Source organism: Lutra lutra, chromosome 10, assembly GCF_902655055.1.
Source record: "Lutra lutra chromosome 10, mLutLut1.2, whole genome shotgun sequence".
Lineage (NCBI taxonomy): Eukaryota > Metazoa > Chordata > Mammalia > Carnivora > Mustelidae > Lutra > Lutra lutra.
Window position 1 is genome coordinate 59,722,864 of NC_062287.1, and position 19,264 is coordinate 59,742,127.

General features: G+C 39.1%; 1 protein-coding gene and 1 pseudogene across 1 annotated transcript; one reads left to right on the plus strand and one right to left on the minus strand.

Moving 5' to 3' along the window:
• Positions 1–1,126: 1,126 nt before the first annotated feature.
• On the plus strand, positions 1,127–2,077 carry LOC125079399 (olfactory receptor 52A1-like). The gene has a single exon (XM_047692973.1). The coding sequence runs from the start codon at positions 1,127–1,129 to the stop codon at positions 2,075–2,077; it is 951 nt and encodes a 316-aa protein (XP_047548929.1).
• A 4,155-nt stretch (positions 2,078–6,232) lies between these two features.
• On the minus strand, positions 6,233–7,170 carry LOC125079737 (olfactory receptor 52D1-like; annotated as a pseudogene).
• Positions 7,171–19,264: the final 12,094 nt, after the last annotated feature.

A 19,264-nucleotide genomic window follows, 5' to 3' on the forward strand; every position in this document is an offset into this window, starting at 1 on the left:
GGTATCTCTAAATCAATTCTGCTTCTGGCTAAATCCTATCTTATTTTTAGCTGTTATTCATCTTTAAATGTTTCTCTATTGTTTTTCTAATTTCCTAAGCCCCTCTGTAAAAAACATCCTCCATATTCTACCCTTCCTATTCCACTCAACAAATCCACTTTGAACTTAAGTGAACTTAATTCATTCAGACAACTAACCATCCCTGGCTGCCTGTGACAACAGACTACCTTCTTCAAATCTCCTTGAAGGGCCACACTTAATGTCCTGTCAGTGATTTGTTCAATGTCTTTATGATGAACACTGAGTAAATATACAGCTAGACTCTCTCCTACCAATCCTCATTTGAGAGCCAATGTCACAGATTCAGGGATCTATAACCTGCTCCCTGGGACCAGGAGTAATATTGGTTGAAGATAAGGCTCTCATTAGCTATGTACTCACCCACATTGAACAATAGAAATAGGGTTCTTCTAGGTCCACAAGATGCCAAGAGGGAATCTGCATTTATAGCAAAATTGGACTGATATCTACAAGTAAATAAAGAAGGAAAGCCTACAGAAGGTGTTTCAAACAGCCGAGTGTAGAGGTCATGGGAAATGCAAAAGATCAGTGTTCTCAGACTTGTGATTTCCATTTCCACAAAAAATGTCAGAAATCCTAACACTCTCCCCTGTTCACATATGATTCTAGTGAAGGTTTTGTTTTGTTTATTTTGTTTTGTTTTAGATTTTTATTTATTTGACAGAGAGAGTGAGAGAACACAAGCAGGGTGGACAGTGGGGAGACAGAGGGAGAAGTGGATTCCCTGATGAGCAGGGAGCCCAATGCAGGGCTCGATCCCAGGACCCTGGGATCATGACCTGAGCCGAAGGCAGACACCTAACCAGCTAAGCCACTCAGGTGCCCCTCTAGTGAAGGTTTTGTAGGATTGCTTGCTATTGCTGTGTTGGCATGTAGCATTAAACCTCTGAATAATCTGGCCAAACTGTCATCCAAAGTACTTAACTTATTTCTTAAGGCTCTATATGTCTGAGTGATAGTAGGATCTGTGTATTTTCACTTGCCACTTCCATTCTCTTTCTACAGGAATGAGAATTAATGGTGAAAAGAGAGATCACTAACTTCCATGGCATCCATTAACATGTCATATCTTGACCCCACAACAGTAATGCTAATTGGGATCCCTGGACTAGAGCATGTGCAATTTTGGATTGGGTTTGCTTTCTTTGTAATATGCGTGGTGGCTCTTCTGGGAAATACCATTTTACTGATCATCATCCCTGCAGAACACAGTCTGCATCAACCCATGTACATCTTCCTGGCAGTGTTGGCAGCCACCGATATAGGACTCTGTATAGCCATTGCTCCCAAGATGTTGGCCATCTTCTGGTTTGGGTCTTGCTCCATGACTTTTGATGCTTGCTTAGCCCAGCTTTTCTTCATCCATGCCTTGCAGGGCATGGAATCTGGCATCCTGTTGGTGATGGCCTTTGACCGCTATGTTGCCATCTGTGATCCACTGAGACACACATCCATCCTCACACCTTTCATCCTGGTTACTATGGTGCTGGTTGTGGCAATTCGGGGAATGGTGCTTGTTGGCATTTTACCAGTTTTAATCAAAAGACTACACCATTTCCATTCCATTGTAATTGCCCACTCTTACTGTGAGCACATGGCTGTGGTCAAGTTAGCTGCAGAAGACATCCGAGTCAATAAAACATGTGGTCTCCTTGTAGGTTTTACCATATTAGGATTTGACATGATTTTTATCCTCATTTCCTATATCCTTATTTTCCAAGCTGTTTTTCGTCTACACCAAAAGGAGGCACGGCTCAGAGCATTTAATACATGTACAGCTCACATTTTTGTTTTCCTTGAATTTTATATTCTTGCCTTCTTCTCCTTCTTTAGCCACCGTTTTGGACATGTTGCTCCCCCTACCCACATTCTTCTGTCTACTATCTACCTCCTTGTACCACCTGCACTCAATCCTATTGTTTATGGTGTAAAAAACAAGGTAATCCGTAAACGTGTGGCACAGATTTTTTTTCTGAATCATCAATCCCAGCAGTAAACTATTAAATGATTATGTTCTTGAAGAGAATATTTTTATTTCCTAGGGGTAGAGACAAGTTGAACTCTGTCTCTACCTCTAGGTAGAGAACTGTGCCTGCATCATCTTTCCCAATTAAGCAGCTGTGTTCATTATTAGGGGCTTTACTTCAACATGCCCAAACTTAAAGACACTTATTAAAAGGCATTTATTTCACAAACTATAGCTAGGATGAAATAAAATCTGTTCAGGTTAAGACTGCCATTCATCTAAATTATAATTTTATCTTTATCAATGTCTTCCTTTTTGTTTAATTTACAATTCTTTTAATTTTTTATAAGAAAGCTTACTGATTTTCAAAATTTGTCCTTTGGAATATTTACATTATAAGGTTGGGATTTCTTTTCAACCACTGCTTTTGTTGTATCCCACCATTATTGACATTTTATCTTAATGCACAGTCAATTCCAATAAAAGTAAGAAACTGTCATTCATAGTTTCCTAACTTGAACTTTAAATAAACCAACTGAAGACCTCTCATTTTGAGGAGTTCTGTATGTCTGCATTCCCAATGTGATATGGTATATCACCTGCTATATGATAGCAGAGAATATTGGCTAAGCTCTAGGATAGAATATTCTAGTATAACAGTCACAACTAAAAGGTTTTTGTCCAGCTGTACAGTAGTGACGCTGATATAAACACTGTTGTCCGTAGAACATCACCAGGTCAAACTGGCACTGCCACTTCTGCATCTGCCCTTGAAATCTGGCTGTTCTACAAAAACTCCATCCCTCAGGGAGAGATGTAGAAGTTTCTAGGTATTTCTCCATGAGTTGGAGTTCTAGTGGAGTAAAAGCCAACCCACAGATCTGCTGTTGAGGCATTTGGAGTCACTGCAGCACTGAGTGCACAGTTTCATATCCTATAGCTCTGTCTAGCATTGTGGTCTGGTATGTAGCTTTAGCGTTTGTCCTATCTCATGGCAGGGACCCTCACACATATTCCTTATTGATAAATGCTAAAACCTGTTGCCCTTTGGTATATGGGCTTGCAGGTATACCTTCCTAATGCCAGCCAAGAGGAATGAGTTAGTTTAGCCAGGAACCATCATCCATACCAATGACATTATCATTCACATTATCTCAGATATGTCTAGGACCATTTTATAGTCCATAAGTGGAGAAGGTAAGTCTTTCTCCCAGCACAAATTTACCTTCACTTCAACTTTCATAATCATTTTTCTGGACTTGGGTCCTTAGATATGAGTAGTAATTCAGTCATGGTGAGGGAAACTGTGCCTGTGTCCTCTTTCCCAGTTAAGCAGCTGAGTCAGTTGTTTGCTTGCATGTCTAATGTTATTTTATAGCAAGGTGCACGATACTGTTTTGTGCCAGTAAGGCACAATTCCTGACTTACGAACAGTAAAGCTGTCATTCCTGCTACAACTAGAAGTCTGTTACTTCACTCACATAATCAAGTTATCTCTTTTACTTGTATGGTCACAATAAGACCTGGGACATGAGATGAATGCTTTATCCTTTTAGACATCTATCTTTTGTTCCCACAGACCACCTCATACATTTTTATACATTTTCAAAATGTGAAAATCTTTACTGAATTTATGTGTTAAATAATTTATTTTATGCAATTTCTCAAATGCCCTCTCTCCATTAGGTGGACATTATATGAAGCAAAGAGCCCATATACTTCATATCATCCTTGTTTGTTACTGCATGTTCAGCACTTACTGGGCCATAGTAGAATTCTAACATACATTCATTGTGTGAATCTTTTTTAATTAAGCAGCTGGCTGACCTATTATGTGTTTAGTGGCCTAGCATCCTGACTACCAGAATGTGTTGTGATTGATCTAGAAATAATTGAAGACACTTCTTCAATATTAACTAGTATTCACACACACAGATCCAGAAAACAAAAATTAAAAAAAATAAAATAAAATAAACACGCAAAAACCTTTACCTATGACAGTGGGATCATGAGCCAAAGTCATCACTTTTGTCTTAAGTATATCTGTGTACATTCAGTATAAATCTGAATATGAAAATGATTCTGAGAATATTATCTTAGCTTTTTTAAAAAAGACTTTATTTATTTGACAAAGAGAGCGAGAGAGAGAGAGAGCACCAGCAGGAGAAGCAGTAGAGGGAGAGGGAATGTGCAGGGATGTTGAACTTGATCCCAGGATGCTGAGTTCATGACCTGAGCTGAAGGCAGCTGCTTAACCAACTGAGCCACCAAGGTGCCCCAGTCTGGATTTCTAACTGGACTCCTTTCTTCTTTCTTGAATCTTCTTCTTTTCTATGTTCACTGGCAAATTTTCATCATTTTTCAGCAGAATTAATAAAAATATACCCCGAAACAGTGAAGTTATTTCCTGTTTCCCTGATTCCAATTTAAACACAGTTGCTGAACAATTTTTACTTCCAGGCTCTGACTTTTCAAGATCCTGATAAATTAATTCCAGTGGAGCCTAATTACATGTAGGAAAAATTTTTTAAAGTGTCAAGATTATTTTCTGAAATAACTCCTGTCAATGTCTCCATTTCATCATTCAAGAAACTGAGGCAGAAAGCTACCATATCCTGATAAGTTACAACATAGTTTGTAAGTGGTTGTTTGGAGATTCAAACCTGAGCAGTTGTCTCAAACATTACCTTTTATTGCCTCTCTTAGAATTGTTTATATGCAAATATATATATCTTATTTAAGGCAATGTGTAATAGAGGATAATAAAAGAAATTTAGACTACCAGAAAAATGAACACACAGGTAGCACTTTATTTTGAAGGGAGAAAGTGTGAAATCATACAGCAGTCAGCAAAAAAGTGGTCATGTTATACCTGGCACCTGATAACCCACATGTCCAGAAAGAAGAAATAAAAATTTCAAGGTAAAAACTGACATGATCCTGAATAAATATACATGGAGAGACGTATTCTAGCTGCAGCAGAAATTGCTAACATATACTAATATGGGATAATGACAAAACTGTTTTAACAATAGATCTTAAAGAAGCCTAAATCTTTGTATTACATATAATACTGATTATCCTACACAACATTCCATATAAATATGAGTCATTGAACTTCTTAAAAAGAAAAAAAAAGACATATCACAGTTAAGAGTAGCTAGAAAGATAAATTATAAGAAAATACCAGAACAGAATATTCCCCTATTTATAATATAGATTGGGAGTAGATGGTATTAGAATATGCAAGACCTTCAAAGAATGGACAGACAACTACAGATATTTTCAAAGAATCAATGGAGTCAACCTGAACCACAGTGAGGAAACAGATAAAAGAAAAATGGTAGGACAATTTTTGATATCATCAGTTCTTCTAGAAGAGTGTTTGTGGGAAGCAATTTAATTTAAAAACTTTAAAAGAATTATAGGTATACAGAATAGAATAAGACTACGTGAAAAAAAATTCCAAGAAGAACTCTCTACACAGCATATCCTGACAATTTCTTCATCCATCCATCCAGAAATTTTGCTAAAACCAGGCCAATTTCCAATTTTACAGATGTAAAATGCCTTCAGTCTTATCATTCAGGAGATGTAAACATTCCTGTTAGTGAAGACCTACAAATGTGCAACAACACAGGAAAAGTCAGAGATATGAGTCAGTAAAACATCTCTGATAAAGCTGATAAGACTTGGGCGCCTGGGTGGCTCAGTGGGTTAAAGCCGCTGCCTTCGGCTCAGGTCATGATCTCAGGGTCCTGGGATCGAGTCCTGCATCGGGCTCTCTGCTCAGCAGGGAGCCTGCTTCCCTCTCTCTCTCTCTCTGCCTGCCTCTCCATCTACTTGTGATATCTCTCTGTCAAATAAATAAATAAAAATCTTAAAAAAAAAAAAAGCTGATAAGACTGAACAATAGGATAGTCCTGTGGAGCAAACATGGCAGATAAGAGCACATAGTAGTGGAGATATTGGATCATCAGGCAAATATGTTAAGAATAAATAACCTAAATCTGCCATTTCCCAAGAAATTCTCTGAAGAAGAAAATCCAGTCAATGATAATTAATACTTTAAATATTAAAAATAGAAGATATAGGGATTGGGCTTTTAGAAGGAGAGTTAATGTCTTTTTTTTTTCCTCTATAAGTCAACAACTTAGTGAAAGAATAGTTGAAGAGGTTCTTGTTTCAGAATTTGTGAAATGTAAAAGCTTGAAGGAATCGATCTCTGATCCTCTTGGTTCTAATGCCATAGATCATTGGGTTCACCATGGGTGGAACAAGGAGGTGGATGTTAGCCACAAAGATGTGAATATGAGGAGCCACATGTTGACCAAACCTGTGAGTAAGGAAAGTGAAAAAAGCAGGAGTGTAGGCCATTAAAATCACACATACATGGGATCCACAAGTGCCCAAGGTCTTGAGTCGTGCAGCCTTGGATGGAAGATGGAAAACCATGTAAAGGATGATAACATAGGAACATAGGATCAGTAGGAAATCTAAACCTCCAGTGAGGAAGGCAGCAGTCAGACTGTAGATTCTGCAGATCCTGGTTTCTGCACAAGCAAGCTTGATCAGAGCCATAAATTCACAGTAAGTGTGAGGGATGATATTAGTTCTACAGTAAGGAAGCCACCAAAGCATGAAGGGTTGAGGGCTGAAGAGCAAAACCCCACGGAAGACAATAGCCAGCCCCAAGTTCTTGATGACTCTATGTGTCAGGATAGTAGAATGTCTCAGAGGATCGCAGATTGCCACATACCTGTCAAAGGCCATGACCAAGATAAAACCTGATGCCATGCTGCACAGTGAATGAATGAGAAACACTTGTACAAGGCAGACTTCAAAATAGATCACCCTGCCATGGAACCAAAAAATGCTGAGGATTTTGGGCACAGCAGTAGTGGAGATGATCAAGTCAGCCACAGAGAGCATACAGAGGAAGAAGAACATGGGCTTGTGCAGTTGGAATCTGCTCTGATAATAAATAGAATAGCAAAATTACCCATGAGAGCACTCAAGTAGACAAGGCAGAAGGGCACTGACAGCCAAGTGTGGAAGGCCTCCATTCCTGGAATGCCAAGGAGAAGAAAAGTACTGGGATGGAAATTCATATTATTTGACATGATGGAAACTCCTGGCTGAATTCAGTTGTAGGATGGTGTAGACTCTTTCATGTTCATTTGTCCATTCATGTACTGATGTTTTCATTTGTTAATTTATATAAAATATTTGGAAATATTTTATACCCTAAGGAGACAATGATAAATAGGATGCAATCCATAACCTGAGAATTTAACATTCTAATAGTGGAAAAACTGATGCAAACCAATGATTACATTCCCTAGTGATTACTGCAATAAAAGTTATGTGAATAAACTGGGAGATTTATTCCACTTGTATGAGTCAGAGGATTCATGGTTATGATGCTTAATCTTGGTTCTGAAGCATTCTGGACCTTTAAAATAAGGATAAAATTATACCTCAAATCAAGTTCACAATCAGAAGACATCAGTGCCTCTACTGAGAGATCAAAGAATGTCCTTTGGTTTGTATGTGGGTGAAGATGGAGTAGTTGAGACATAAGCTTTTATCTCTGCCTCCTTGTGCTATCAACGTCACTCGTGAAGCCACGATGATACACTGTTAATTGGCAAAAGAAAATTTCTGTATTATACCTAATATGGTTGCCTAAATAATATCCTTTGTATATACTGCGGCAGAGAGAAAAGTCCAAAATATTAAAAACCAATCTGTTAGCAGAATTTGGGAATTGTACACCCAAGGAGACAGTAGCAAAATATTGCTTCTTTATAACAATCCTTATTTAAAAAAAAAAAGTTGTATAACAGACAAGCATTATTTTTCCTTTTTGAAGAAAAAAAGGTAATGCATTAGTGATTTCTCACTAATTCTAACAAGTTTCATTTTCATTTTCATTTGCTTCAAATGACTTTCTAATGTTTCTTTTGACTTCCTTGATCTATTTAGAAGTATGGCATTGTTTTCCATATATCCTGGGAGGGGCTTTCTAGGGAAATTGCTATTACATGGGAATTATCATAGCAGAACTCTAACTGTAATTGCCTCACTTCATTTAGAATTCACTTGTCCAGATCTGTTCCTTAAATAGATTTATATGACAATGAAACTGTAGAATGAAAAGAACACGAGATTCTTTCCTAAATTTCACTAGATTATCCATTATGCTACATCTAATTAGTATGTATTAATAAATAATATTAATTTCATATAACCTAGGTTCTTCTTCTAAGGAATGAGAGGTAGAAGAGTGACATGGAATTGGGAATTGGCCTAATAAATAGTTTATTTCAATATTTCTTTTGCATAGTCGCTTTATTTCAGCAAATAAAACAGTTTAGGAATGAGATAGTAGTATGTAAAGGACAAGTAAAGCACACCCATCATTGTGCAATTAAATTTGCTTTTCAGATTGGCTTTTCAATGAAAGAAAATCAAGTTCAAAACAACACATCCCTGTAAAAATGTAAAGTATGAGAACATTGTCATATGCATGGCATAATGCTAATTGTGGGTTTGCAGTAAATTCATAGAGTTTGTCGGCTTTATTATATAAATGTTATAAGAAAAATAAATTAACATTGAATTAAGAAATTTAAAATAACAGCAACAATAACCTCTAGAAAATAGGAGCAAGGAAATAATGAAAATAAAAACAAAGGGTGATCTGGCAGAACAATAAAATATTAAGAGTATATGATTTAAAAGAGAGGAAAATCTGATAAGAGTCTTCCAAATTTAAGAAAAGCTACAGAGAAAAATTAAGCAAATTTAGAAACACTGAACAGCAATTGAAGTATCGAGTGTGAAATTCCACATATGTTTCACTCTAGGGAATCAGGTGGCCCATGCAGAAGACCCATTACTGAAAGAATATTCTTCTGTGCAAATTTTCTTTCCATAGGCATCAGCCATTGTAATCACCATTTTTTGGTGTTTACTTTCTTCTGGAGACTTAGTGACTGGGTCCTGAATGAACAATTCAGAACCCTTGATGTATTCTGCAGTAAGGAGTAAGAACATGAAGGAGGGGGGCAGCCTGGATCCTGTTTGGGACATTGTCATATTGTCTATTTCCCCAGAAGCCAAGTGGCACAATACCTGCATGGAATTATTTTCTCTGTGTCCCCTTGAAGCTACAGGAACTGATTTTTCTTTGGTAAGTCTCAAAGCTCCTGCTTCTCTCTTCAGCAGACAGGACAAATGCAGTTAGCCTTCCTGAGCATGCAGAATTGGAAAAAGAGAATAATCTTACAACCCCTCTCTTTCCAAGTGCTTCCTTCTGTATCACAGCCTAGAACTCTTCATTCTCAGATCCTTGATTAGAAAACCTGGGTGGTCCTTGCGTCTGGTGTACACCCGTTTTGTCTTAGGATTTGACTAAATAGGAGGTCAAAGAGCTGCTACTTTTTGGTTCCCTGTTCTCACTGCCATTAGTTATCCTTGGAAAACCTCAGCTGGGTTGCCTGCCTTTCCTGGAGAAAAGATCAGATGGAAATAGTGTAAAGCTACTGGAGAGAAGGAAAATTGTGATACAAGAAACATCACAGTCAAATCAGAATTGATAGGATTGATAGAATGAAAGAGAAAAGCATAATAAAAATGATTTTATGACCTCTTGTTAATTTGATAAGGAAGTTCCTTCATAGAAGATACTAATCATCATCTCATAATTTCCTCACTCTTACTGCCTGAGGGCACATTTGAATCTTCCAATGCCATTCTGCTTTCATACCCCTTTCACCTTTATGAAGTCCTCTGGGCCTCATTCTCCATGCTATTGGTGATGGAGATTTGAGGTTTTGTGTTATTTTGATATTACCTGTCCTGAATCATCCAAAGTTCCTGGCCTTTTTATAATCTTCTGCCTTTTCGGCTCACCTCAACTATATAATAGATCTGGAACCACCGCCTCATAGGAGCCAGGAAAGTGGCCCAGGGGTGCAGGCATTCCCTGTGGATCCCAACTTATGCTGGAGCAGAATCTTGAACAGAGATAGTGTCAAGTCCTCAGAGGTAATTTCCCAACATTTTTATTAAAGATTTGAGAAAAGGGAACAAAAAGAATAATTTCTTTAATGGAATTTGTCTCACTCTGAAACTATTTTCAGTGAAGGCATACTGGTTGGTCAAAAATAGTTTACAGATGTGCTTCTTGCACTAAATTTTTCAAATTTACAATCACATTGACTTTACATATTGATTTTTGCCTTGATTACACATACGTAATTCCTAATATCCTATGAGAAAAAATATGCAGTAAAGACATACTTTTAATGTTACAGTATTCATAATTATAATTTTAATGGTCACAAAATACATATTGAATTTCATGTTCTATTATTCACTTAACCATTTTCTAGTTCCCAGATATGTGTCTTGTTTTTTTTTTTGTTTGTTTGTTTTTTTTTAAAGACAGAGATTACAAGAAGGCAGAGAGGCAGGCAGAGAGAGAGAGAGGGAGAAGCAGGATCCCTGCTGAGCAGAGAGCCCGATGTGGGCCTCGATCCCAGGACCCTGAGATCATGACCCGAGCCAAAGGCAGAGGCTTAACCCGCTGAGCCACCCAGGTGCCCCTGTGTCTTATTTTTATTGTTACACTGATCAGGGAAAAAAATGTGAAGATCAATTCTTTATTGAGATGTGATGGGAATATAAAAGAAATAAATAAAAAAGAAAGCTAAAACTACGCACAGCTACTGCTCTGAACACTACCCTGCAAAGAGGGTTTAAGTCCTATTGTTGAATCTCTCTCTCTATATATATATTTAAATTAGGCTCCATACCCAGCATAAACACCAATGCAGTACTCAAAATCACAACTCTGAGATCAACCTGAATCGAGATCAAGAATCTGATGCTGCACCGACTGAGCCACCCAGGTGCTGACAGCAGCACTATTTTTGATAGATAAACCACACATGACATTTATTGAAAAAAATCATGAAATATATACAAGAATTCTGGAAGATGTAGTTCGAGGAAAATAATATATATAATTATTTTGTCATCAATGTTGTGTTCATGTTTTTGGAGGAGGTCATTATGAGGATTTGGCCAGTGTTCGACTCATGAGCTAGGCCCAGGCAATCGGGCTCCTCATTCACTCCACTGTTTTGGAATATACATTCCACTCACCATCCCTGGACTAGGACTTGTTCCAAGGACTCAGTCTTGGGAGAGCAGTGTGTTTCTGATACCACCTGGATGCTATATATGACCAAAACCCATGAAGGCCTCTACATAAACTTGTAAGATTCCCGTGCACAGGTGAAGAGAGCTACTCACTCATCTTGCGACCACCCAATAAAAGCCTCATGAATAAGCTCCCTTGCTTATTAAACCAGTCACCTGTTTGTCTTGTGTAGCCTACCTCTTTCTATAGTTATATCATGCCATTTATGTTTAGTCCAGCTTGTGAACTAACAGTTGATGAGCCAGCCAGGAGATAGAGGAAATGCGTTCTGGAGAAGAGGTGTTGGCAGGAGAATATGGAGTTGGCCATCAAACTTTGTGTGGGGAGGTATGGCCCGTATATCACATATTTGTGGACCACACAGTAGTATGGGACCCCAGAAAACAACAGCTGGTCTAACACCTTTGTTTGAGAAACTACGTGTACTGCACTGTGGCAAAGAAGGGAAGCACATGGTGGCCACTGTGGGGAGGCATCCCCTGTGGACAAACTGGTGGCCACCAATGCCCAGCTAGAGGCTAAAACTTGAGCTAAAAAGTTGGAGAAATATCTTAGTTTAGAGAAGGACATACAGGTGTCTACTACCCTGCAAGCTTTGGGGCTACAGACAAAGGTGGGAGAGCAGAATAAGTTGGAGAACTTAGCGTGTCATTTGGCAAAGAGAAGGTGGTACAGGCTGCCATGGATTAAAGTTTGAGGTCTTGTATCACAGTCCAATTTGGACAAATAGAGGTGGCATCGGGGGAAAGTGAACAGAATAAAGGGGAGGATGTCATGAGAGTGAAAAAGACAATGTGCCCCACTCCATCCACTTTAATACAGGAAAATTTATAATAGTAATTACCCTAGACTTCTGAAAAATCAGTTGGACTTAAAAAGACTAACCCCACACCTTGGAGAATGGGAAGCAGGAAGATGGATGATCAAGAATAAGCCCTTGTGTGGTTGGGATATATGGAAAGACATTTGGGTTCACCTGCAAGAATCTGAAGCAGTCCTTCCTGTTTTCCATTTCCCAGCTCATAAGGTACTGACATTCCCTGGCCATCAGGAAGCTGCTACACTAGCTTGGGCACACACCCTAGCAACTGACCCTGCAGTAGATTCAGCAGATGATTGCAAAGAAAAAGCAGGCATTATAGTGTCAGGTGGGATGGCCTTTTGCCAAGGATGACAGATTGCCCTGGGAATAGTGACTTGATTAATGCAGGAACAGTATAGTCTCTGTTTTCTGAGCAACACCCAAGGCAGCTGCCAAAGGAGTCTGGCCATCCACCAGAGCTCCCAGCTGGTGAGGGATTAAGAAATTGATGATATTGGCCCCATTCCTCTGAGTCAGTGTTCTAAATATGCCTTGGTTTGTGTAAACACGTTGTCTGGCCTACCCCAAGCTTTCCCTGTCATGCCACAAACAGGGTTGTCACCATCAGGGAATTTAAAAGCTGAGTGTTATGTCTAGACACCCTCACCAAATACACAATAATCAAGGGTCACATTTCAAAGGTCTTCATATGCAAGTCCAAGCGAAAGAACATGACATTGAATGGAGGTTCCATCCTCCCCTATAATCCACAAGCAACAGGACTGATAGGAAGAATGCAATATTAAAGCAGCTTATTAAATGATTAACAAGTAAAACCACCTTTGCTGGGTGGGCTAAAGTACTGTCCCAGGTTTTCATACATTTGAATAATCAAATAATCAACCAGTAGGGCCTGTTGCCCACTATGTGAGACTGGGGACACCTGCCAGGACACTCAACATCATAAAGCTGTGCACATTGCAGGAGATAGCAACCATTCCACTACTCATTGTGGATTAACGTGCTATGTTGCTAAGAGCACCAAGGTCAACACACCTGGAAAAGGTGTTACCTACTGGAATTTGCCATGGGGAGTCGCACCAGGGTAGGTGAGTTACTTCACAGCTTGTTTGAGGGGGAACTACTCAGTCTCTACTTGGATCCTGTTGTCCTGCTATGGGCCAGAACTATGAAAGCATCCTCTACCAGCAATGGAACACCCACATCTGAGAGAAAGGAAAAGATAATGGAGGTCTTGGTCTAGCATATCATACCCCCGAGGCGTTCTCCCAGCTGGCAGTACTGTCTCCCCTAGCCCACATGCATGGTATGCATACCTGGCTAGGTTCCTAAAGGGGCACACCTCCTTCTCTCAAGGCCAGGTGTGCATATTGTGTTTTTCACCGGTACAATCATTTGGCCACTGTCTTTGTTCCCTCCTCGGGCCTGGAGGAGACTATATAGCCCATGTAGAAGTCTCCACTAAATTCACTTGACAAAATTAAATGATAGCCAGCAAAGCCTGCCTTTACTGAACACTAAAATTTTCTAATGGGAACAGCTGTCCTCCAAAGTAACATGGACTCGGATATTATCACTGCTCCCCTGTAAAATTATCCAAAGAGAATGTTGCATGTTCATATCTCATGAGTCTGCTAGTGAATCATCTTTATTAAATTACTTGAGGACACTGAGTTATCTGACTCCCAGCCTAGGGAACTTAATACATCAGTGGTTTGGATCATGGGGCTCTTGGAGAAAAAATATGTTACTTATTTTGGCAATTGTTATCTTAATCTGTGTTTTTTCTTGCATGAGTCTCTGCTGTTGCTGGGACATGTACTTCCAAAGCACGTAGACAGCAGATGAACCCTCCCCCCACCCATACTACTGAAACTCCTGCTCACTTCTCAGGGCACATTGCAGAAGAGGGGGCATGGGAGAGCCCATCAGGAGGGATGGAGTGTTAAAGGAGGTCATCAAGAGGTGGTGACTCCCAGCTAACCCCACAGCTAGACCTCGGCAATGACAGGCTCCTTAACACAACTCCCCACCTTGGCATGGACTTTCCATTCACCATTTCAACACGAAGAGCTATTCCAAGGACAAAGCCTTGAGAGACTAAGATGTTAAGACCATCTGGATGATCGACATGATTGAATCCCCTTAAGGCTTCTTTATGAACTGTTAAGATTCTGAAGGACAGATGTGGAGATCTACTATATTCAGTATAAAAAGGCTTTATTTAAAATAAAGGGACTAGACACTACCTTTCCTTCTCTAATGCATACATATGATATTGAAAAAAAATCAAAACATCTGAGACTCAATCCTGCTGAGGAGCAGACTCCAGAGATAGTTGAGGAGGATTCACCCCTTTTGTCCCCCCCATCCTGGATTCTCTCATTACTATGATGTTAAGAGTAAAGACTTAGAATCCAATTCCCAGTAGTGTCTGGGAATAATACCCAGACATTATGATACCACTGGGAGGCCATCTGCCTCCATGCCCATGGGAGCCTTCAACGTTCGAAAACTTGCCTGTAGCTAAGCTTATTGGAAAAACTATAAGACTGTGAGAGAACTGAAGGCCTCCTCAGGTGAGATGGGTGCTCATCCTCATTCCCACAGAACCCGTGGTCAGGTAAGGCAATGCACAGCAGAACTCCTTTGTGTCCCACTTCAATGTTACTCATTACTTTTAAAGCTCATTTTTGTATGTGTCATATTTGTTCACTGCTTTAACTTAATGCCTATTCCATTAGGCACAGGAGTCCGGGGTTGATCCTTGTTGGAGTCCTGAAGGCTCTCTTCCTTACCTTTTTCCAGTTCTACATGGGACACTAATGGGAGGCACACTTACATGCCACACAGACGGGCTGACTTCAGGGGAGTCTGTGTTCACTGTACCTGGGTAATGTCAACCTTAAAAATAAAATGGCCAGTTGTTTTAGCAGCAAAATGAGTTTATTTAGGAATAGCACAGAACTTACAAATTGGGACAAGCAAATGATGTCAAACCATAGGCAAGTCTGAGAAGACGAAGGGAAAGTAAGCTTTTATTCAGTTTTAGGAGGACATTGGGGAGGACTGCTTTGTACAAAAGTTTATGGAGCAGAAAGAGATTTCGAGGTTGTGGCAGATTCCCACTGGCTGCAGGCAGTGGTTAATGTGTTGCTGCTAAAACAGGGAGGGATTGTCTTTCTTTTTCTTAAAAGCAGGAGAAGGAAGAAATCAGAGAGGGGGACAAACCACGAGAGACTCTTGACTCATGGAAACAAAGTGAGGGCTGTGGAAATGGAGATGGGTGGGGGATGGGGTGACTGGGTGATGGGTATTAAGGAGGGCACTTGCTGGAATGAACACTGGGTGTTATACACAACTAATTGATCATTGAACACTACATCTGAAACTAATGATGTACTATATGTTGGCCAATTGAATTTAAATTAAAAAAAAAAGAGTAGGAGATAAAATTCCTATGAGAAAAGTGTCCTCCCCTGTCAAAACAATTTCCTCTCCTTGCTGATAATGCAAACACAACATGCGGCAGGTACATGAGAGCACCTTTCAGAACCTCCCAACTCCACTGTAAGTGTGGGTTCCTTTTTCCTCATTGTCACAGTCCCAACAATTATGTAATGATGCTGTGTTTCATTCTAGACTTATCATCCAGATGTCAAGGAACCACATGACTCATTTTTTTTTTAATACGTATTTTTATTACTAAACTGAAGAAGTACACATGCAAGACTTGCAAGTTTGGACTCTGGAAAAATAATGGCAGCACATTAACCTCGTGCAAAACATAAGATGACATCCTTCTTAACCAATCTCATCTCTCCGATTTTAGTTAGTTTATTCACTGAAAACTTGTAAGACTACAACAATCTGTACTGGCAAGAGTTTGGGGAAGATGTGTGGGAAGGGATTTAGCTATACCCACAGTGTCTCTGATAGTTAAGGGCCAACATCAGCCCTCTGCCACTTTGGGATAGCAACAAGATCTATGTGATCCATGTTCCTCTAAAAAACTCCAGGACTGTAAGGTAGAAAAGTCATGTTTTTTTTTTTTTTTTTTAAGATTCTTTTAAAAGATTTTATTTACTTATTTGACAGACAGAGATCACTAGTAGGCAGAGAAGCAGGCAGAGTGGGCTGGGGGGAGGGGGAAGCAGGCTCCCTGCTGAGCAGAGAGCCTGATGTGGGGCTCGATCCCAGGACCCTGAGATCATGACCTGAGCCGAAGGCAGAGGCTTAACCCAATGAGCCACCCAGGCATCCCAGAAAAGTCATGTTTAAAAACACTGATGAATCCAATAAAATACTAATCAGTCTTCCTTAATCCACAGATTGATACAATTGTTATCCTGAATTTGTCCTTGTGAAGAAATCTTTACATTTTTATTTATTAAGAGAATGATACCGTTTTACAAACTATATAAGTTAATGGAGATTGCCTCTCACATCTCTAAGCCAGGATGTCATGTGAAGATGATTATTGCACTTTTTCAATCAAATGTGACGTAAGATATCTTTTAAACATATGTTCATTTGGCTGAGTTCATTAAGGTGATCATTCATTATATTTATTTGGAATTTGTTTCAAGACAGTATCTCCTCCTTTTATCTTCTGTGTATGTGTATGATAATGTATAATCCTGCACTGTCTTTAACTTTGATGTCCTGAGTACCATATTTACTATGTTTCATTTTCATAATGTGGGTACTGATGTTCATTCTGATTACTTATTTATTTAAGAATGGACCACTCTGAAGGGTACCACTTTCAGGCAATCATCTTCTTAGACATTTTTCTGCTCAAACAAATTCATATCCAATCAATCACTGCAACATTTACTATCCATTCCCTATGTATCCTCTCTCCTTTATTGAAGATCAAGAGTCAACACACTTCATCCGCAGGAACACCTGTATTCCCGCCTTGTGTTATCACATAGGCACAGAGAGGAGGACGCTGAAAATTATTCTTGCAGAGGCTTTCTTTTTCTGATTGAATATCATCAATGCTGTCGTGTTGACAATCATCATCATCAACACTGTCACCATTATAATTAACTATATCAATTCCTATTTATTTATTTATTTATTTATTTTTTAAAGATTTTATTTATTTATTTGACAGAGAGAGATCACAAGTAGGCAGAGAGGCAGGCAGAGAGAGAGGAAGGGAAGCAGGCTTCCTGCTGAGCAGCGAGGCCGATGCGGGACTCAATCCCAGGACTCTGGGATCATGACCTGAGCCGAAGGCAGTGGCTTAACCCACTGAGCCACCCAGGCGCCCTCAATTCCTATTTATATTTAAAGTGAAAGTATCTTCAGCCCATCTCCACAGCATTTAAATATTTGAAGTATTGCAGTCTTTCTTAGTTAATATAATATGAACAGTTCAGCCTCAACCTTACTCAACATTAATATATGTTTCTCTGTGGCTTTTCCCCTTTTCTTTCTTTTCGTTTTTCTTTTTCTGTTTCTCTCATATGTTTCTGCCCATGCAGTCAGGTAAACAACAGTCTCCTCTACCATAAACATAGATACAGTGAAAAAACAGGTTAACACATGAAAAAATCAAAGAAAAGATCTTGCCCAAGTATTCTATAATTAGTAACCCAGTGTAATTAAAAACTAGCCCATATAATTCATTTGCTACTATCCACAGAATCAAATGTTAATTGCATAGCATTTCTCCTAAGTGATCTGCATTAAGATCCTACTTAGGATAGAAAAATACTGCAGATAATAGTGCAAAAGAAAGATTGATTTATGCCTTATAAAGTGGTGGAAGAAAATAGCTACATAAGGTTTATGAACTTTGGGAAAAACCCATGGTTCTCGTGGGAGATAGACATGATTTTCATAGGGAAACCTCAAAAGAATTCAGATACTGGCTGGTAAACAGACACACACACACACACACACACGCAGAGTTAATTAACTGCCTGCTCCTAGACATAATTTTAGGAATATTTCTTTTATGCTTATGATCCCAAGTACTGACTTACTATCTATGGTGGAAAACCACGTATCTTTCTTCTATGGTGGAAAATCAGGTATCTTTCTTGTTCCTAACAGAAATTCCAGGAAAGGAGAAGTCTTAAAAGGTCATCCTTATCCACAGATTTCATTTCCTCTACAGGTCTGTTTGTATAATGAGACTGAGGCCGCTGGAACACTCCTTCCTTTTGATCTTGGTTCACTGTACTCTTTCTAAAGATGCAAATTTGCTGGGACTCACCAGGTTTACAAAATGAGCAATGGAGATATTAGATGCAAGTAAGCAATGATCAGTAAGTCTCTAGGGAATGCCATGCCCTGATAGGAAGAATTCATGGGATCTTGTTTATGAAATGTATGGTGCTCACCTCCTAATTGTTTCTGTAGCTAGCAACACAGACTCAGGTGACCTATTTGTTTTCTTTGATATAGCATAGAAACATGTGGCACTCTCCTCAGAAATATTCTTAATAACCAATATTTCTAAGAAGATCCTTTGTACCAGACTAGGTTATATATTCTTAATATGTATCATCTCATCTACTTCTCACAGAACTCATATGTTATAGACATTATTACTGTTACTATCCATAAAGTGAAGGTACAAACCTTAGGCTCAAAGAGGTAAAATTATTTGCCCAAGGCCATCCAACCCCTGAAGCCAAGCAAAACCCCGTGTTTTCCTTTGTTTATACTGAGATGGTCCATTTAGGAAATCTGTCATAGTATGGCAAAATTAATAGATTGTGTATTTTCTTGCCTCCACTGAATTCAACTATCTTTCAGCTTAATAGCTATTTCTGAAAGAAGTCACTTTCTTTCTAAAAGCTTGATACTTCATCAGAAAAGTAAGAGTGAATAAGAATTTTTTTCATAGGGGTCTCATATATTTTATGGAGATGATCTTTAAAGTTGTTACAGTCCCAGAGCTATGGTATTAGTCCTTTCAGCAGAATTTAGCTATTGTTATCCATATACAGCTTCCCAAACAGGGGAATAACCTTACTGAGAATTATAAAATTTTCTCATGCAATTAATTGACCACAGAGCAACTAGAATCATCTTTTAATAACATGAACATACCATTCACCCTCTCAAACACACACACACCACACACACACACACACACACACACACACACACACTCATTCAAAATTAGCACTTA

What these genes read in the sequence shown, in the direction of transcription:
- LOC125079399 (XM_047692973.1), top strand. Translation starts at nt 1,127, where the DNA reads ATGGCATCCATTAACATGTCATATCTTGACCCCACAACAGTAATGCTA.